General features: G+C 43.8%; 1 protein-coding gene across 1 annotated transcript in view; it reads left to right on the top strand.

The window, feature by feature from the left end:
• Positions 1 to 22,011, top strand: part of LOC121484218 (myocardial zonula adherens protein) — an 86,522-nt gene that overhangs the window by 14,771 nt on the left and 49,740 nt on the right. Inside the window, exons 3-7 of the mRNA XM_041743114.1 lie at positions 9,714 to 9,869; positions 13,028 to 13,120; positions 15,623 to 15,736; positions 19,145 to 19,297; positions 21,869 to 21,994. Coding sequence (XP_041599048.1) covers positions 9,714 to 9,869; positions 13,028 to 13,120; positions 15,623 to 15,736; positions 19,145 to 19,297; positions 21,869 to 21,994 — 642 coding nt within the window. The remainder of the gene's footprint in view (positions 1 to 9,713; positions 9,870 to 13,027; positions 13,121 to 15,622; positions 15,737 to 19,144; positions 19,298 to 21,868; positions 21,995 to 22,011) is intronic.

Below are 22,011 nucleotides of genomic sequence, written 5' to 3'. Positions count from 1 at the left end.
CATGATGGTGTGTTGGAGACTTCTGGAGGCAGTCACAACAGAGGCATCTTTTTCAGGAGTCCTGCGTTCCTGAGGTGTATGTGGAGGCTTCCTGCCCTTATGGCAGACCATTCCTTTTTTTTTTTTTTTTAAATATTTTATTTATTTATTCATGAGAGAAATAGGGAGAGGTAGAAGCAGGTTTCTCGGGGGAAGCCCGATGTGGGACTGGATCCCCGGACCCCTGGAGCTGAAGGCAGACGCTCAACCAGGTGATCCTGGCAGACTGTTCCTGCCTGCTGCCTTTAGTCTTTCTCTTCTAGAAGATCCCGACTGCCCCAAGACTGCTTTTGTGGGCCACCGATGAGCTCCCAAATACTTCCTTTCTCTGCTGCTTAGTTTCCTTATTTTAAAGGAAGCACAGTAATGCCTGATTGCAAAGAATAAGTGAGCTAATATATGCATATGCTCACCATATTGCTTAGTGAGGCAGCGACTCAGAGCCAATGTCAATCCTTCGAGTGCCAAGCACAGTGGCCCTTCTTTGCTTTTTTCCCCTCAGACCCTCTGGGAGTTATTCCCCCTTCCTGAAACTGCCTGTCCTGCATTTTCCTCTTGGGCTGTGCCCACGCATCTTTGTTTGGTGTCCTTGTGTCCTTCTCCATAAATCTGAGCATCCTCCTGCCCATGTCCTCAGGCCTTGCTGCTTCCTCTCTCTGCAGACTTTACCTCAGAGAACTCGTTCTTCCACGGCTTGGAGCCAGCCTCTGCAGGGAGACACTTAACCTACACGCCAGCTCTGCCCTCCTGATCCTGAGCCCTGTCCCACTGGTGGCCATGCCAGTGTTCAGTGTTCTCTACATGTGGTGTTTTTCGAATATAGATACCTAATCAGCACATCACCATTATTTTGGTATTTAAAAATATGAATGAATCTGGATCATTTATGAACAGACATACCCAGAAAGTTCTAGTCTGAATTGCAGTTTGGAATGGAACCTAGGTATTCACATTTAGAAAGTGTTCTGACGCCATCCCTCTCTGTTTGAGAGTCTCCTGAGGCATCTCACAGTGAGAAAGATGACCAGTGTTTTCTTACATTTGTTCATCATAGGTATTTCCCTCAGAGCCATTTGAAATGAGGTGATGTCTTTTTATTTTGTCTCCCAGAGCTTAGGTCCCTGCCTTGCACATAGGACGTGCTTCAAGAATGCTTTATGTGTTTTGTTTGTTTGTTTTGTTTTTATATTTTCTTAGGGCTGCCATAGCAAGTACTATGAACTGCATGGCTTAACAAACAAATTTATTGGCTTACAGTTTTGGAGATTAGAAGTCTGGAGTCAAGGTCCAGTCAGCAGAGTCATACCCTCTCTGCAGGCTCTAAAAGAATCTTCCCTTGCCTCTTTCAGCTGCTGGCGGCTGTGGCAGTCCCTGGCTATGGCTGCCTAACCCAAGTCTTCACGTGGTATTCTCCTGATGTGTGTGTGTGTGTGTGTGTGTGTGTATCCAAATTTTCTCTTTTTATGAGGATGCCCATTGTGCTGGATCAGGGCTCACTCTAATGGCTTCATTTTAATTTGCCCTCTCTCCAAATAAGGTCAAATTTGGAGCTACTAGGGGTTAGGACTCCAACATTTCTCTTTTTTGCAGGACACAGTTCAGCCCCAAACAATTTTTTTTTTTTGGTAGAATGTTATCTTAAATTATATTAACTACTCAGATAAATTAGCCATTGGACTTTATTTATGTGTTAAAAACCATTAAGAATATGAGAGAAGAAATGCTCTTAGTTTGTGGATACACATTTCATACTGAGGAATTGATAATTGGTGTTGATAATGTTGAAATTAACCCCCATCATTTTCAAAGAATGCCATGAATGTATGTACCCATATTCCTATGTAAATCTGTATGTGGTGTATTCTTAGATACATGCACATAGCAGTAAGAGACAACACCAGCTATTATGGATTTATCAGCTAAATCGAGATCTCATTGTGTACTTGAGTTTTAGTGAGCACATACCCATATTCCTATGTAAATCTGTATGTGGTGTATTCTTAGATACATGCACATAGCAGTAAGAGACAACACCAGCTATTATGGATTTATCAGCTAAATCGAGATCTCATTGTATACTTGAGTTTTAGTGAGCACAGCCTGAGCTCTGCTGATTCTGAGTCTGTGGGATGGCAAAGTCTTTTGCAAAGCAACAGAGTAATTTGAAGCAGATGATATTTCCGATAGCTGGTAACATCCTACCATTGTAGGTGTCCTTTAGCGACCTGTGTTTTTAAAGAACTCTAGTGAGGGAGAGCAGGTATATGTGTATGTATGAAACATTGGGAGCTTTCATAGCCCAGTATAATGTTTCAAAGGAGAAAAGTCTTGCCATTCAGTTTTACAGTCCCCTTTCCCTTAAAAGCCCCAGATGAGTAAGCGTGCTGAGTCCTCGTCCTTGGGGTGACTGTTTATACAACAGCCCGGGCTGTTGCCAGGTGAGGGAGTGTGCTGCCAGGATTCAGATCGGCACTGGGGCTGTCCTGATGGTGTGCAGGACTGCGTGTGCCTCTCAGAGATAGCAGGCCCAGGAGGATGTGAAGAGGCCCGAGTCCTAGTTCTGGTTCCCTACTGCCCACCGTGGTGTTTGGGCCAGGCAAGTCATCTCTAGGCCTCAGTTTTCTCTTCTAGCAACTGTAGATATTAGCCTGGAACCAGTGTTTTTCCAAGTTTCTTTAGCTATGGAACTCCTTATTCAACTGAATATATATATATATATGCTCCATATATATATGGAAGTCCATCGGTAAAAGAGGGAAAGCCTAGTAGCTGTGGTTTCAGGCAAGACCAGGGCTGTGCCGGCTGTTCCAGCAGTGCTCCCCCACCCATCCTATACCCTCTACCCCCTGCCCCAGCCTCAGCCTTATCAGCCACTGAGGAGGGCTGGGGTACCATTTACAAACCCACTGGACTACCCAGCTCTTTTCCTTTTTTCTGATCTCCTGGGATTATGATTGTTGCCCTGTGAAGAGGCCAGTCGAAGGGTGGATATCTCACTGTCACGGCACATTTGATGGTTGTGGTGCAAACAGCACCAGGAAGAGAGAGGTAGACAGACAGAAGCATCCAGACAAACAACATAGACTTTAGCAGGATCCCAGATACTCAGAAATGTAAAGATCCCACTAATAATAATAGAATCTGTCAATATCTACTAGTAATGTGCAGCAGCGTACCCGGGGTTTTATGTATATTATTCTGTGTATTTCTAGAACAACCCTTTGCAGTGGGTGGTATTATACCCCTTGTCCTTGATCAGGACAGGACCCTTGAACCTGAGTGCAGTAAATAACTGGCACAGGGCCACACAGCTAGTACACCATGGATTTGCAGTTCCAACTTGGGTCTGTGCCATGGCCATGTTGCCATGGGAATGTCAACTCTCATACTTTCTCTTATCTGGGAAGGTCTGTCAGGATATTTATATTTTATCAATCAAGGTTACCTAATGTGTACTGTATGACTGGGTTCCAGCAAAGAAGTTCCTGATTTTGCCTTCCAGATATTCTTCTTTTTTTTTTCCTCTGGAATTGTTGGGCCTAACCAGCTGTTGTCAGCTTAGAATCTAGAAGGTAATATCTTTAAGAAATTACCTCCTACCAGGATACTGTTATTAGAACTACACTCTCTTTGGGCTTTCTACTTGGCTAGAAGTTTTTCTTTTCCTTCTCTTTAAGCATTAAAAATGATTGGTCTTTGTCCAAGCATGAGTTTATTATTTTATATAAAATGGTGTCTTGAGTCTGTGAGCTCCTCAGAAATAACAAATACTTTAATAAGCCAAAGGTATCCATTTCTTTGAGGAAACTGGTCTGTCTCCCCTTCCCTCTTTCTCTCCCAGGCTGTGGGAAGGCCGCTCAGGATGGCTGCAGGGTTCATTATTCATTTTCTTCACAGGGAGACAAAACAATGTCAGGTGTGAGTCATGACCGGGGACTCCTAATTTGCTAGGATTGACACACAGGGCAGATGGGTCAGAGCACGTTCCTGAAGGTGCTGTCCTCAGCAGGCAAGATGGGTAAGACGCCCTTGTTTCAGCGCTCAGCTGTCCCTGTGTCAGCTGCTGCCCTCTGGCTGGAAGAAGAGGTTCAAAGCAAGAAGTTTTGGAAATAACTTGGTTTCTAGTTTGCATGTCATTTAGTTCAGGTAATGGTCCATCTAAGTCATATCAGCAGACTGGACATGTGACTGGCTGTCTGTCCTGGCCTCTGGGACCAGGGGCTGGCGGTGGTAGGCTATCTGTGTGTCTGTGTGTGTCTGCTGTTATTTCTTCCCTGAGAACTCTTCTTCTAATTTTTTAAAAAAGATTTTATTATTTATTTGGGGGTGGGGTGGGGAGAGCGCTAGAGCAATCACAAGCAGGGGGAGGAGCAGGGAAGAAGCAGACTCCCTTTTGAGCGTGGAGCTCAGTTTGGGGCTTGATCCCAAGACCCTGAGGTCATGACCTGAGCAGACACCTAACCAACTGAGCCACCCAGGCATCCCCTCCCTGAGAACTCTTCTTGACCAAAGGATTTTCTTCTTTTGCGTAGAGCACTGTTTTGGATGATTAGATGCTCCAAATCTCTGGCATAGACCCAATTCCAAATATTCTGCTTGCTTGCCTTCCTTCCTTCCTTCCAAACATATTTATTGTGCATCTCTTTGTGCTGAGAGTTAGGGTTAAAACAGTACAGCAGATCCAGCCCCTGCGTTATGGAGCTTATCTCATGTAAGATCATATATTCTTAGGGTTTGGGAAATATGATCACCTATTACTGGCCTCACTGACCCCAGCTCTCCAGCAGCATAAAGTCCTTGTGGCAGGAATTTAGGTGGGGTTACTTTCCTGTACTTTCTCCTTCTTTCTTTTCTTTTCTTTTTTTTTTTTTTAAAGATTTATTTATTTATTCATGATAGAGAGAGAGAGAGATTGAGGCAGAGACACAGGCAGAGGGAGAAGCAAGCTCCATGCCAGGAGCCCAATGCGGGACTCGATTCCGGGACCCCAGGACCGCACCCTGGACCAAAGGCAGGCGCTAAATTGCCAAGCCACCCAGGGATCCCTTTCTCCTTCTTTCTAAGGCAATTTGCACTACATACGTCTTTGGGGAAAACAGCTAGAGCATGAGTCTGTAAGTAAATTTTCAGCCATGAGTATATCCCAGGTAACAGTTTAAATGAAAGATTCTCTGTATATTTCTCTGATTATGTCTATTGTTAATTACATTGCAATTCATGGGGTGCATTTCAGTTGGCTGTTACTTTTTTCCCTTCTTTGACACTGACTTTCTTTTCATTTCCTACATTTGGTAGGGCTTTGGTTTTCCAGGCAGTTTTGCCTAGTATTATTTCCTACCCAAGAGGCTTTTTAATAGGCTTAGTATGTTTTAAAGAATTTGATATTTTAATACCAACCAAGCAGCATTATGAAGAAGTTTAAAAAAAAAAAAAAACCAAACCCCACAACTTTTGACTGCGGAGAATTTCAAACATACACAAAAGGAGACTGAACGGTGTGATGAATTACTGACCCTTCACCCAGCCCCAAAGCCCTCAGCCCAAGCTCAGTCTTGCTTGTCTGCACTCCCATCCGCTTCCTCCACCCGGTATCCCAGATATCATAAATATTTAAGCATGTTTCTCTGAAAGATAAAGACTATCTCTCATACAATCACAATGCTGTTATCATGCTTCAGAAACTAATATTTATCTTATAGGGAGATACCTTAAAGGACCTGAGAGGAGAAAAATTCAGCCGCAGACACAGTGCCAAACGTGTTGGCTCTTTTCATTTTTTTCCTGAGTTCTCTAGGTTTTCATCAAAAACATACATTTTATCAGAGTGATAGCCTTCTTGGGTTCCTTTGCAACTCCGCTGGATAGAGAGTTTATGAACGGGGTAAACATCAGCTCCCTGTCCCTCGGTCTAACATCTTTCCACAGAGGATGTTCCCTTCAGTTGGACCATATTTACATAATCTGGAAAACTCCCCAGAATTTCTTCCAACCTCTAAAGCTCCCTCTTCAGCAAATATTTATTGAGAAATTCATTGACTGATTCAGTCACTGATAGATGTCAGGGCTTATGATGGTAAAGAAGATCAACATGGCCCAGTGGCTAGGTGAGCAGCCCTTACATATGTGATGATACTAATCGTCACTGTGTTGTGGTTGTGCTGAAGGTGTAGAGACCTAACCAGTCTGAAGGGTCAGTGAAGATGTCCTTGAGGGAGAGACATTTCAGCCCAGCAGTGGGCACTGGACACAGAGAGAATAGCCCGTGTCACATCCTGTGACAAGGAGGGGGTTGACTGATAAAAGAGCAGAAAGGAGCAGAAAGGGTGGGGGCCGAGGGGGAGATGGAGCCCAGGAGGCCTCCCTGTGCTAAGCCTGCCTCTCCCCAGTGGCCCCAACCAGACCGGGGCCCAGGCTCTTGGCTTCCCTGCCGCTGAGGTCTGGGCTGCTGCCACATGGAGATGTGAGATTCCATTTCACCCCTGACTCTTAGCTGTTTTGAAAGCTTGTGGTCAAAGGCAAGAGCTTAGATTTGGGAAGATGTACTCAGGCACTTGAGTGCTGTGGCCACCTTGGAAGAACTAATAATATTTTTTAAATTATTTATTTATTTATTTATGATAGTCACAGAGAGAGAGAGAGAGGCAGAGACATAGGCAGAGGGAGAAGCAGGCTCCATGCACCGGGAGCCCGATGTGGGATTCGATCCTGGGTCTCCAGGATTGCACCTGGGCCAAAGGCAGGCGCCAAACCACTGCGCCACCCAGGGATCCCAGAACTAATAATATTTACATGACAGGGTTATTGTGAGGATAAAGAAAATACTGCGTAATAAAACAGACAACAAATATTTGTCCCTGGGGTGCTTTATTCATAAACCTCCCTTCTGTTTGCCTATCACAGTGCAGCAGCTGCTCACGGCCTCGGGAACCCTCACTGTGTGGAGTGGCCCCGTGAGAGTGGCCCTGCTCCTGAGCAGAGTCCTGTGCTCAGCCCTTGTCTGGACTCTTTTATTTAGTTCCTGACTTTGTAATAATCTTTTCTTTTTTGTTTTTTGAAAATTGAATGAATGTTACTCATTCAAAAATAATGCACCCCCCACCCCTTTTCTTTGGCTAAAAATCAGACATAGGTAGGGACACCTGGGTGGCTCAGGGGTGAGCGTTTGCCTTTGGCTCAGGTCATGATCCTTGGGTCCTGGGATCGAGTCCCACATCAGGCTGCCCGCATATGGAGCCCACTTCTCCCTCTGCCTGTGTCTCTGCCTGTGTCTCTGTCTCTCATGAATAAATAAAGTCTTAAAAAAATCAGACAAAAAGAAGCATAAATTAAAAAATGAAATCCTATTTTGCCTGAGGCCACTGGCATTAAAAATTTGGATTCCACCCTTCTAGATGTTTTATGCACATAAACATAAAATTTTTAAAACAAAACCAAAAATATAGAAATTACTGTTTTTCTCTTAACAGATCTTCGATATCTTTCTTTCCATGTGTGTAACGATTAGATCTACCACCTCTGGAGCCGTGTTTCACAGACCTCGTGTTGTCTGTGACATTTTGTGCGTGTTCCTCCACAGGCAGGGAGGCAGAGTTGTCTGTGTGCAGCCACCTGAGCATTTTCCTGAAAACCAGTCCCGTCTGGGAAAGCCTTTGCTTTGCAGAAATGCATTTCACTAAGCCTTCCCATCCTCATCAGCTTGTTTTTCAGGAACTGGGTGGTGTCTGATTAAAAGAGCATGCTTTTGTTGCCTGGTATTTGGGGAGTTTCATGAGAGCTTTTCCTCTTCCTAATTATTTGTATGGGAAATCAGGGGTCTGGAATCCTAGCTTGTCATTCCACCAAGAGCAACTGAACAGTCTCTTCACCTAAATTTATGTACAAATTCCAAGAGTTGGATTAGTGCCAGTGGGATCCAAGCACAAAGGACTCAAGCAGAATCATTTTCTGGAAGCAAATACAGAGTGTCACAACACCTCATAGTTCATCTCTTCCCAAATATGTACAGAAGGGTGGAAAGCAATGAGTGTTTTGTTTCCTAATTTTTTTTAAAGCTTCCCATCGTTGACAGGCAAACAGTACAAAAAGGTATAAAGAAAGAATTGAAAGTCATCCTGATACCCAGTACCCCAGCTCTACCATGCTGTCCCCTCCTTAGAGGTCATTACTATTAATAATTTACCATGTATCTTTCTAGACTTTTCTTTGACAACTTTAAATGAATGGGAACGTAAAGTTATATTCTGAAGCAAATGAATGATTTTAAAATGTAAATTACAGTCTTATATGTCAAAAATATTTTGTGAGTCCATGGAAGGAATTGATGCAAAGGTGGTGTAAAAAATTAGTGAGTAGGACACCTGAGTGGTTCAGTTGGTTAAGTGTCCCACCCTTGATTTTGGCTCCGGTCATGATCTCAGGGTAGAGCCCTGAGTTGGGATTCGCATTTAGCACAGAATCTGCTTGACAATCTCTCTCTCCTTCTGTCCCTACCCCTACATGTGGTTTTTTTTTTTTGTCTCTCTCTGTCTCTGTAAGTAAATAAAATCTTAAAAAATAGTGGGAGAGCAGGCTTGCCATATGGAATTCAGGCTTCTGTACTGTGATGTCATGGTCAGGGTTAGCCCCAGGGGAGCCTGGTGTAGGCTGGTTTGTCTATGAAGCCTCAGTCCCTGATTTTGTCTTGCCCTTCTCTGTCATGGGGACTCTTGCTCTGTCATCCTGGACCTAACAAAGCCCATGGTATGGGGAAGTATACTAAGTGTTGGAAGGGCAGAATTGTCCTTGAATCTAGATGTGTGGCTATAAGCAAGTTATTTAACCTCTCTGAACTTTGGTTTTCTCAGCTATCAAGTGGAGAGGACAATTGCTATGTCACAGAATGGTTGTAAAGATTAAACGTACTAAGGAACCTGTCTGGCTTATAGTAGAAGCTGAACAAATCCTAATTTTCCTTTCTCTAGCTTCTTGAGCCTTCATTCTAGAAAAGTGTGTTAGGACTTGAACGTGTTATCCTTTCCCAAGGGTATTAAAGCTCTGGGTAAAGGGATTAAAGTGCAAGAAAGTTCTTTTGGCTGAAGTCCTGCTGGCTCTGCCTGGCTTTTCAGAAATATTTCATGAATGGTCATAACAGGTTGTGTACTCCTCCCCCCCCCCCCCCTTTTCTCTGAGCTGGCTCCAGGGTGGGTCTTAACCTCAGGGGACAATTTGGCTGCCAGTGGGCAGCCAACATTCTTCCCCCAGTATCTCAACCTCATGCATTTCAAGTGATGTATTTAATGATGAGGTTGAAGGCATACAAAGGAACTGCTTTTCAGGGGAAAGCAGCATTATTAGGACACCTGAACTGTGAAAGTGCCGACTCTTGCTCTTGTCGTGAGGGGTAACAAAGGTCAACCTGGCACCTCTGTGAGAATGAAAGGTGCTCCTCTGGGCTGGTAGGGCCCTGCAGATACACTCTTAGGTAGATGGATAGGGCTTTGATAGAAATTTGAGAAAGATGGGCTTCCTCCAGGGTAGAGGCTGGCATGACCCATTCCAGGTGCAGGCAGGAGGAAAGTGACCGGGCTGGATTTCCGCTGGGCTCCTTAGTGCCACATACAATGTACCCATTATCACAACTGTCTCTACCAGGCCTAAACAGTCATTATTCTTTTCTCTTTTCTACCTTCTTGAAGCTCCCTGAACTAAGCAATGGAGAACCAACCAGGAAACTTCCTCAGGGTGTTGTCTATGGCGTGGTGCGGAGATCAGATCCAAACGAGCAGAAAGAAATGGTGGTATATGGGTGGTCCACCAACCAGCTGAAAGAAGAGATGAACTACATCAGAGATGTGAGTCAGTTGAGGATTGCTGTTTTTGGTTTTGTTTGTACTCCTTTTGTAGCATGTGAGACGGTGCAGTTGGAAGCATTGACATGAATGTAATAAGGCCTTTTGGAAGAATTTCTAGCATTACTGTTTTCGATGGAAATGTTTCTCCATATCTTCACGTAATGTTAAAGGTACATATACGTAATTCTGTAGTGAAGAATAGAGTGAACTGCTGGAGGTTGCTAAGTAGGGATGCTCAGGAGACCAAATGATTCCGTTCTTCCACATATGATATGGAGACTTTTAAGTGATTTTTCTTATTATGTAGGACACTCCACTCCTAATACATGAGTTTCAAAAATGATATAAATTTGATTGCTTTTGGTTGTAAGGAACAGAAAAGCCAACTCAAAGAGGAAATTTGTCTCATGTGGGGTAAGTGTTGGGGTAGGTGGGCTCTCGCCAGGGCACATCCAAGCTCCAGTCCTCTGAATCCTTCTCAGAGTTTCCATTGGTTCTTTCCTCCTTTGTGTCAGGCTTATGGCATCATCTAAAAATATGATGGTGGCTGGAGGAAGAGGCTACTTGTCTCTGGTTTATTTTTTTAGAGTCCTTCTGTTAGGCTTCTTATATCTCATTGGCCAGGATTGGGTCACAGGCTCATTCCCAAATCCATCCCTGGATGGATCCCCTGGTGAGGGGAATGGGATTGATTATAGCTGGTTCAGATCAGTTAGTCGAAATAGATGCTGAGAAGTCAACCACAGTAGACACTGTCCATCTCAGACCAATCAATGTAATTTCTTTGTGTTTAATATAACATTTCTTATATTTTTAGTTACACACTCTTTTAAGAAAATTTGGAAAATACAAGTGTGTCAAGAAGAAATCAAAACCATCCATAATTCTACCATTTAACCAGAGCTGTTGTTAAGGAGCATTTTCTTCTAAATTTTTTATTTGTTTTCATCCATCCATCCATCCATCTCCATTCCTTTTTGGTTCTTTGGCCTCCCAGTGCCCTGTTGACCAAATCCGTATCATTAGATAGAGAGGAAATTAGTTACTCTGACACCGATGAGCTCAGAGCACCACCTGTGGACTAGAAAGTGCTCATGGGAAGCAGAGCAGTGTGGGGCAGTGGGGTACCCCCTAGACCTTGGTTCAACATCTACCTCTGTGTTTGGCCCAGCCAAGCTTTTGTTTCTGTGGGCTTCAGTTTTCTCCTATATAGATTGTGGAGGGTGGGAAGGGACCCCTAAAGTCAAAACTTCTAGCTTTTTATGTAGTGCGTTTGCAGAGAAGATACAAAGTCATGTTATCAGCTTTTGTATAGTTTTTTAATTTAATTTTTTTGTACAGTTTTTTTAAAAGAACATCTCATTGAGTATTAAAAATAACTGTTTTGGGCACCTTCTTTCGCATGTCTTGAAAGATTTAGATACTTATATAATTAAAAGAAATAAAAAATCTTGTCTTAGTTAAAAATAATAAATGCTTAACAGAGAAAATGAAGAAAAGCCAAAAAAGTTACATACATACACAGGACAACTGTGACAACCACCACCCTCAAATCCCCAATCATTCTATTCCCCAAATAAAATTTTTAATCATTCAGAGTATCTCATTCTTGACTTCCTCTATAGAAGCAACTTGAACATTTCTCATCTCCAGTATTTTTCTCATGTAAATACTTAGTCCCTTCTTATAAACCTCAGATAAAAAGGCACTGCTTCACAGGTAAACCTTTTAAGCAGAGCTGAAGAGCCGCCAGTTGCCCAAGACAAAATCAACAGGTGGAGGCTGGTTGTGAATCAGGGATGACATGTGCCTGGGACACAGGGGTGGTTCTGACCTGGATTACTAGCCTCCATTGTGACCTGTAACATAAAATTAATTTCCAGGTCCCACCTTCTATAGCTGGCTTCAAATCCATCCTGGTCTGCTCATCCCTAAGCATGTTTATGGGATTGTTCTCTCTTGCCATGAGTGATTCTGGCCCAGTTGGCTTCTTGTACCACTTGCCATCCAGCTTGAGAGCCAGCCCACTCCCCACTGATGAGCAGCATGAGAGCCAATTAGGGCCATGGTGAAAACCTTTCTGTCTGCCAGAGTGTTTCGGGCCTCATTTCCCCAAAATGTTTGTAGATAACAGCAAGAAAGTAGACTCTTGATCAGAATTCATTTAGGAAAGTCTTGGCATCTTGATTTACACCTTGCTGCCAAAATTTTCACCAATACGCAGTCACCTCTAACAAACATGCAATCTGGTTTTAAAACCGTGTGCTAGCTATGCAAATACAGCTTCAAGGTGAAGTGCTCCCTCGTGCTATCCCCTAATTCCTACCAACCTCTGTCTTTGAGTCCCTCCTGCCATGGAAGTTCTGGAACTCCCTGCAGAGGGCTCCCTTGAGACCTCGTTTCTATTTGAGGATCCCTGAGCTCTCCATTAAGCAGCGGGAGCAGAGGCTTTTTTTGACCCTTGACAGGGTCAAGGCTTTTTTTTTTTTTTTTTTAATAAAAATTGTAAGGACCTGGTTACTCCTCCAAAAGTGCTACTATAGAGGAACTTCAACAGTGGTTGTGTAAACAGGTGTTTGGAGGACTACCCTGACTTTTGTTATATTTTGTGCCTGTGTATTATTGATAAATGAGAAATGTTCAAATTTATGGTCTCTCTATGCTCATACTTCCCTGCCGTATATTTCAGACGTTTAATTGCTCTTTGGTGGTCAGAGCAGAGATAGGGAAAATTAGAGGTTGCTTTTTTGTTTTGTTTTGTTTTGTCTTCTTAGTCACTTGTTTATAGAGTCAACTTGTTAACTTTCTACTTATAAAAATGCGTGATAGGAAAAGGAATCTTGCTGAATGTGTTTTGACAGGTGATAGGTGCATTTCAACAAACAATTTTTTCTTTAGGGCTTATTATTTGGATAATTCATCTTTATTAATAATTATTAGCATACATAATAATACATATTTATTGTTGTTATTTGGATAATTCCCTTGGCTTCTAACTAGATATTAGAAGTGATTTTCTTAATCTCCCAAACTGTCATGTTCTTAAAATTTTTTTTTTTTTTTTTTTTTTTTTGTGGAGCCCTCCTGTCATTAGTGTTTCAGAAAATCTCTCAAAATTTTGTAACTTGATCTCTAACTAGCATCTTTGTGGGCTGCAGGTGAGAGCCACTTTGGAAAAAGTAAGGAAGCGAATGTATGGAGACTATGATGAAATGAGACAGAAGATTCGACAGCTTACCCAGGAATTGTCAGTAAGTGAATATCTCAGTGACTTGGAAATATGGAGGGATGGTAGGGCTTAGGACTCCCTCTGAGTGGCTGGTACCTGAACATATTTGAGTTTATGATGTTCTTTGTGAATAGAATCATATTTTAAATGAACTGAGGGAATTTTGTCACAGAATTAAGTGTATTATTTAAAGGGACATTTGTGGCAAGAAGAATCTTTACATTCAAAGCATTCCCTCCACAGTGAGGGACAAGACAAGGAAGCCAGCTATCATCATTACTATTTAATATTGTACCTGAGAGATTAGCCAATGGAATTAAACAAGAGAAACAAATTTAGAGGTATAAAAACCAGACAGGTAGATGTAAAAATGTCACTGTTTACAAACTGTATGATTATATACCCAGAAAGCACAAGTGAGCCAATGGAAAAAAAAAACTACTGTAAAAAACAATTTTGTAAGGTAGCAGGGTAAAAAAATTAATAGGTACAAACAAATAGATTTAAGTATACAAAACACAACTGGTGAGAAGAAACAAGAGCAAAGAGAACTACCAAATATCTAGGAGTAAACTATACCAAGAGGAAAGACATACTATGTACTTAGATAGGAATTGCCAACATTGTAAGATGTCCATACTACTCAGGGTAGTACACAAATGTAATGTAACCCAATAAAAATACCAACAGATTTTTATTTTATGTCATTCTTACAACTGGACTAGGTGATTCCAGAGTATACAGAAAATAAATAGGAAGCATTGAGGAAATTCTGGGGAAAAAAAATGCAATGAGGAAGACTAGCTCTATTAATATTATAAGAAACTGAGAGAGCCTCAGAGATTAGGACAGCATCATATTAACACATAAATAAGTAAGCATTCATAAAAAAAGTGAAGAAATGTACTCCAGTATATGATAAATGTAGCATCTCAAATAAAGAGAGGAAAATGGACCAGTCAAGATATGCTTTGGGGAATATTTTTTTTAAAGATTTTATTTATTCATGAGAGACCCAGAGAGATAGGCAGACATAGGCAGAGGGAGAAGCAGGCTCTATGCTGGGAGCTCGACGCAGGACTGGATCCCGGGACTCCAGGATCACACCCTGGGCCAAAGGCAGGTGCTAAACCTGCTGAGCTACCCAGGGATCCCCAATTAAATGATTCTTAATTGAGGGGCAGAGTAGGCAAGGTGGTCCCTGAGCAGATGGGACAGGAGTGACAGATTTATGTTAGTGTGTACCTTATACATTTTGTAAATGTTTGAACTATGTGAATGTCTTACTTTCCAATTTAAGAGAAAATAACATTCCTCTGGTTTAAACAAGCTAATGCCTGCGAAAAAATTATTTTTTGTATTTTTGATTCATAATGTTGAAGGAAAAAAAGTCCACATATACACAACCTACTTTCCGTAAAGGTGAATCTCTGCAGGAAGGAAGCACAGTTACGCCAGCCGTGTTAGAGGTTAGCGCATGATTTGGCCGGGAGATTATCTGCTTAAGTAAGACCCATTGCCTTGATTATAGGGGTGGGGGCGTAGCCCATTCTCAACTGGCATGTAGGAAGAGGTTTGTGAAATTCTCACATACTTGTGGAAATTGAATCTGCCATCCACTGACACGCGCTAACAACTGTAATTAAAGCCGGAGGATTGGAGTTGCAATAGATGCACAGACAGGTCCCTGTCCCTGGCTTTCCATCACTGTCTCTTGCACACCCTCATTTTCCCATGCGAGAAACTATGTCTCTGCCCCGTCTCCTCCCCTAGACCAGCCCTCATTCTGCAGCCACATTACCATTGCTAAATTCTTGCAATGTGAACACGCCACTGAGCAAGAACGTGCCCCCCACCCTGTTCCTGGGCCTGCCCTGCTGTTTCATCTCTGCTTCCCATGTGCTGGGTGCCCCTCTGGTTCTGTCATTGCTGACTGCTTTCTGTGGTTCCAGCAGACCCCACCGGCATCCACCCTTGAGCCTACCCCGAATCCTTACCCCTCATTCTCCTGCCTCCCTACTCCCAGACCTTCTTGAAGGTTTGGCTTAAACTTGTAGAACTCTCTCTGATGAAACTGTCTGCAACACGTTAAACACACACACCCAACAAAGACACGGCAGCAGCGGCAGCCCCAGAATGATGCTGGAGAACTGTGTGCACCCCAGATGAGCTCTTTCTGTGCTGAGTGGAAAGAGCAAGATGTCATGAGAAGATATTCCAACTGGGTTCTAGGTCTAGCTGTGCTGCTTCTCAGCTGCTGGTGTGCAAACCCCGTAGCTTCTCTGATTCTGTTTCTTCCATGTGAAGGGGGATGGTCTGCTGCTGCACCTGTTGTGAGGAGCAGGTGAGTCCTGTGGGTGAATATGTAAAGGAAGATCCTTCTTGTCTTTCCCCTCTCTGGGTCATGCAGATGTTGACTTTGCAATTTTAAGCCGCACTTGAAATATCAGGAGAAGGTTCTAGCCTAACTGAAGCTTGTTGCAGGCATAAATGGTTTTGTGTAACCATCTTGTCATCTGTTCAGGCTTCACAGGCTCAGCAGGAGTATCTTGAGAGTCACATCCAGACACAGTCGTCAGCCCTGGACAGTTTTAATGCCATGAACTCAACCTTAACGTCGGACTCCATTGGCCTGCAGGTACTCCAGTGCTCGCCGTTAGCCTGGGTGCCCTCTGGGGTGCCCTCTGTTACGGGGCCGGCATGCCTAACCAAGTGTGGGTCCGTGCCTCGGTAGTAAAGTAAGTCACGGGATGTCTTCAGATCATTATTTAGGATCCTTCAAGCATGGCCACAGTAAAGCCCATACCAGGAAGCTAGTGAAGGAGGTGAGAGGAAGCGCTTCCAAGCCAAGACTCTAAACCTTTGAGTAGAATTTGTTTTTGCCTTCGTTAAAATGGGCATTTAGATCCTGAGCTCCATTAGCGGTGTCACTTTCTCCAGTAGGTACCCAAGTGGTCTTAAGTATTAGCACTTAAAACAGCACATCAGCCCCTGTTCTTTTAGCTCTCGCGTTACGGGAAGTTCCACCCAAGCACGGAAAAGACAGACCTACTCACAGACAATCTGTACTCATTCATGGCAAGTAACTCCCAAAGGCTGTGAAGCACTTTTTACTAATTTAGAAATTATTTTGCAATAAAAGAAATCCTGTGCATTCCAAAGAATGTCTTTAGTACGAGGCAGGAAGGCAGAAGGATTCAGGACGCTCTGAATGTGTGTCCTCGGTCCACTTCAGGAGGATTGCTCCCGTGATTGAACTGCCTTGCTGGGAGTTCACTCTGCCAGTGCTACCCATTGTTACCCTTCCAACTGAGTCCTGCTTCTAATATGCAGATTAACTTGAAAAGGTTCAGAACAGCGTTACATTCACCAGAAACACTCTCCCTTGGCTTTGGTTTCCAGATAGGCACACAACAGTTTCTTGCCTCTTCTCTAAATCCATTTGGCTCTTATTTTTTTCCCCTTCGCTAAAAGGTCCCGCAGCTAGTATGTGTCCTTCCCAGTTCTATACAAATAACAGATAAATTTTCATGTTGAAATCCTCCACTTCTCCATGAGCCTGGTTTTCTCTGGTCACAGCTGTGAGGGCAGTAGTGCCAACCACAAAGCTAGATACAACAGTGGGCCTGGGCAGGCATCGTGTTGGGATTTGGCTGGGAGGCCATTTCTGGTGGGGTCTTGGAGCCTCACTCCTTTCCTGATCCTTCTTAGTGCATGCTGGTTTTACTCTGGCCCCAGGCCTGGCCCTGTTCTGGGTCTGGTGTGGTTTTCCCTTTCTTCTGCCATCAAGGGGGCTTGGCAAGGCTCCCTTTCCTTCTCTCTTGGGCATCTTTTCGCTCCTGGCCAAACAGTAGGAGATGCTGTACCTCACCTGAGTGCAGACCTGGTTGGTATGGGCACTGATTTTCTGGGTTCTCTTCCCCACCTGTACTTCTGACCTGTCATCCCGCTGGTGCTCCAGGCAGTGGGGTCAGCCATCAGAATAGGGTCAGCCATAACCCAGGTATCTGACTGGTTCCTAGTTATAGTCCAGTGTCTTGGCCTGGGGCAGACAGAGGAGCTTTATAATGAAAAGATTAAAAATTATGTTAAGGGGCACCTGGGTGGCTGAGTCAGTTAAGCATCTGCCTTTGGCTCAAGTCATGATCCCAGAGTCATGGGATCGAGCCCCGCATCGGGCTCCCTGCTCAGTAGGGAGTCTGCTTTGCCCTCTGCTTCTCCCCATCACTCTTACTTAATGCCAGTTAATATTGGTATGGTTTAATGCTTTGGGTTCTACATGGTTAACTCCTCATTCATACAGAGAATGGCTTCCATAACCTGGAATTCTTACCACCGGGAACTGGGTTGTGTGTACCATCTACCACTTCCCCAGGTCACGTTCGACTTTCAGTTAGATTTGGAAACTCTGGGGTTGGACACATGTTCTAATGCCTATCTCCTCTTTGTAGAGGATTAGTCCTTGAAGCTTCCTCAAGTCCTTAGCCTTCACTGTAGATAAAATGCCTCTGATTCCTAAACCTACTTGAATCAGGAGAAAGGATTTTTGATGGAGGTAAATAGACATTAGACATTAACGAAAATACAGAAGCCATTTGAAAGCACAGAATCAGAAGATATTTGAGCTGCAAGGGGCTTTAGAAACCACCTGGCCCAATCGCTCCCTCTCCAAGGCCCACTGGCTCTACAGATAGAACTCTTGTGCTCATGAACCTACATCTGGACCCAGACACCAGGGTTCTAGTCCTGGCTCTACTGCTAGCCACCTTGTTCAAGTTGTTTTTTTCTGCTGGCCTCAGCTTGTTTATCCATAAAACAGGGGGACTGGGGATCATCTCAGCAGTTCCTTACACTTCTGACAGCCTGTGCAATCAAACCAAGGGTCTGGTCTGTTAATAATAATGAAAATGGGATAGTCTGCGCAGGGGGAGAGGTCAGAGCCTTGCAGAAGTAAGAAGCCAACAATCTTCAGATTCACTTGAATTTCCTGGTTGTGATATGGTGCCTTTCTTTTCTCCTTTTTCTTCTTCTTTTTAACAATAACTTTTAAAAAAGATTTTATTTATTCCTCATGAAAGAGGCAGAGAGGTAGAGACAGAGGCAGAGAGATAAGCAGGCTCCCTGTGAGGAGCCCGATGCAGGACTCGATCCCAGGACCCTAGGATCACAACCTGAGCCAAAAGCAGATGCTCAACCACTGAGCCACCTAAGTGTACCTAATTTAATCATTCTTGCTCCAGTGGATGGCCTGGAGCAATAATCAACAGGTTTTTGATGCTTGTCAGGCACTTGTCTGAGTCACCAGACTCTGTTCCCTGGTACTTCTTCATTGCCACAGTTCTCTGCCTGGTAGGGGAAGGGGAAGCATTTGCTGGCACCACCAGAACCTGAGCCATGCTGTGGCTGTCCTGGTAGGTGGTTTCACAAGTACAGAAGGGACAGCCCCTTTAAGGAAAAAGGGGACTATCTCCATTCTACAAAACGTATGTTTTTGTTTTTTGATTTTGTTGTAGGAATTTGAAAGATACATAAAACACAGAGAAGGAAATAAATATCCTCCATAATCTTACCACATAGAGATAGCCATTATTTGGATCTTGGTGAAATTCATCCCAGTCTTCTGAAGACTTGTCTCTGCATAAACACGTTTGAATCGATGCTTATACATTTTCCTTTTCAAAATGGGATTTGTTCTATCCTTACTATTTTCAAAACCTAATTTTTCTTACATGAAATGATGCATTATGAACAGTTTTCCTGGAAAGACTCCATTTTTATCCATCTCCATCCATCCTGAGCAGGGGCAGGTGGTGTGGGCAGAGGCTGTGGGGTGTGATGGGGAGGCTCGCTGGCCCACCCAACTACAGAACCTTAGACCACTTGCCCATGGTGGGGGGCCCTCAGCCCCCCAGATACCAGCGTCCTGGCTTGCAGCTGCTTGACATCTCTCCCAATGGTTAATGGCAAAGGGATGTCCTGGTGCATGACTCTGGGCATGTTTTCTCACATCACCAGATCTGGTTTTGATTTCTTTTTATGCCACTAGAAAACCCTCGTGGATGTTACTCTGGAAAATAGCAACATTAAGGATCAAATCCGAGATCTGCAGCAGACCTATGAAGCATCCATGGGCCAGCTGCGGGAAAAGCAGAGGCAGTTGGAGGTAGCGCAAGTTGAAAATCAGCTGTTGAAGATGAAGGTAAAGTAGGGGAGCCCGGATTTCCCCCTGACCCTTCTCTTCTTTCCCTTTCCTTCTCTGTCTTCCCATCATTAACAAATCCATCTCCTTTCTTCTGTTTTCTTGGTTGGCATTTCCCATACTTTTTGTGGCCAACTCCATAGGGCTTGGCTTGAAGGCACCGACGGGGGTTCTATGTTCACTATTCCCAGTTCAGATTGGGATGCACCACGAATACCCTGAGTGGGCACTTCTGCCCTGGCCCCAGTGGCATTAAGGGCTGCTGAGACAGTCATCATGGCACCACTGTCACATACTGAGAGGGCTGGGGGTTGCCCACAGGTCTGGGACTTCAGAAGACTTCACTGTTGAGATTTTCTCTGATGTCTCAAGGTCTTTCTGGTTTGATAATAAAGAACTTGCTGGAAGGTAATAAGGGCTCTTTATTATCAAGGGCATGCAGGAAGAAGATCCGTGGGTGACCAAGGACGCTGGGCAGTGGTTGAGTGGGCCAATGAGGGACAGGAGGGACATAGCCCTTTCTAGAAGTCTCTGTTTGCCATGGAAATGGAGTGCAGGACACATTGTGTGTCTCTCAGCTGATGATAATCACTGCTCAGGATATTCCATTTTGTGGCTACTTGCACCAGAACCTCTCTAGTGATGAGAAGGTTGATTAGCACCAACAGAGACTTTTGTTGGATCTTAGAAATAAATGTCATGTACCCCATGGAGTTTGAAGTATACCTCCTTTATCCAGAGCTCACACATCCAGCTGGCTCAGCTCTCTGGAAAAAGCAATAAGCTGGAAGGACGGGACACAGACAGACCTTCTGCAGCATAAAATCAATGGCATGAGGTTCAAAGGCAAGGATGGGGCGTGGGCAGAAAGGGAGTACCAGCCACCTCCAACCTGAGTCCTGCTCACCCATCTGCTGACTTTTTCTTTTCTCTTGAGCTGGGGCCCAGAGAGGCACTGGGAGGTCCTGGCTTAGTGTCCGCAGACCAGGTGGGAATGTTTCTAAATGCGGTATTTAGGAAAGCACAAACATGTGGAAAGGCTGAGTCCAGATTTCTTCTATGAGCTGAACTGAAGTCTCTCCTAGGTACTGTTTGGCCAGTGTGATTAATAGGACAGCTTTAACTGCATGTGGGCAACTTGTCTTCAAAGGCCTCCCCGCTTCTGTGACATAACAAGATTTTAAAATAATGTATACACATGGTGGGGGGCGGCGGGAGGGGAGCCATAGTATGAAAGGTAATGCAGAAATATACCCACACCATTTTACATTCCCACCAGCAGTGTGAGAGGATTCTGATGTCTCCATATCCTCACCGACACTTTGTTACTGCCTCATTGCTCATGGCCATCCCAGGAATGTGAAGTGGTATCTCTTTGTGGTTTTGTGTTCCCCAATAAGTGATGATATTGAGCATATTTCTTGTGCTTAATAGGTCGGTATATCTTCCCAAAGAAGACATATATCAGATCCTTCACCCATTTAAAAATTGGATATTATTGAATTGTAAAAAATCTTTATATATTTTGGACACAAGTTATCAGATATGTGATTTGCATATCTTTTCTCCCACTCTCTGGGTTGTCTTTTCACGTTCATTGATGGTATCCTTGAAGCCCAGAAGTTTTAATATTGAATACTGATAAGGTCTTTCTATTTATCTTTTCTCGTGTATGCTTTTGGTATCGTATCTGAGAAACTATTGCCTCACCAAAGGTTGCAAAGATTCATCTTATGTTTACTTAGAGGAGTTTTATAGTTTTGTCTTTTACATTTAAACCTTTGATCTATTTTGGCTTACTTTTTGGATATGCTGTGTTAGGTATCTAATATTCTTTTGGGTGTGACTATCCATTTGTCCCAGCAATGTTTGTTGAAAAGACCATCCTTTTCCCATTGAATGGTCTTGGGAGGTAATTTCTTGAAATTTAATTTTTTGGTAACAGATAAACGATTTATTTGATTCAGAGTCAAATCTACAAAATAATATATCCAGAAATAGAATATCGGTACTTGTAATACCCCCTTTCATCTCTTTTTAAAGATTTTATTTATTTATGAGAGAGAGAGAGAGAGAGAGAGGCAGAGACACAGGCAGAGGGAGAAGTAGGCTCCATGCAGGGAGCCTGACGTGGGACTCGATACTGGATCTCCAGGATCACGCCCTGGCCTGAAGGTGGCGCTAAACTGCTGAGCCACTGGGGCTGTCCCCCCTTTCATCTCTTACTCCTTCTTTTCTTCAACAGATAGACCTTTTAATTTTAAAAATTCAACTTAAAAGTGGCTAAATTGGGGGGACAGGGCTGATGCTTAGGTACATTTCTGTCTTTTTGAAAAATTCGCTCACGTGGAGGGTCCCTGTCCTGGTAACAGAGTGTGAAGTCCTGCTTTCTCTTTCTCTACCCCTCTACTCCCCTCTCCTTCTTCCCACCATCCTCCTCCCCTTATTTCCTGCTGCTTTGGTCTCCCATCTCCGCAGAAGAAGCCTGGTTGGGGGGTTCACCAGTGCGTGGCAGGTGCTGGTTCCCTGGAACCTGCAAAAGCCAGAGCTCTGAAATGAATGTCTCTGTAGGTGGAATCCTCCCAGGAAGCCAATGCCGAGGTGATGAGAGAGATGACCAGGAAGCTGTACAGCCAGTACGAGGAAAGGCTGCAGGAGGAGCAGCAGAAGCACAATGCCGAGAAGGAGGCTCTGCTGGTGTGTATGCCCTAGCT

The sequence above is a fragment of the Vulpes lagopus genome, chromosome 2, assembly GCF_018345385.1.
Source record: "Vulpes lagopus strain Blue_001 chromosome 2, ASM1834538v1, whole genome shotgun sequence".
Taxonomy (NCBI): Eukaryota; Metazoa; Chordata; class Mammalia; order Carnivora; family Canidae; genus Vulpes; species Vulpes lagopus.
The sequence above is the reverse complement of the archived record's forward strand: the minus strand, read 5'-3'. Positions and strand labels throughout refer to the sequence as shown.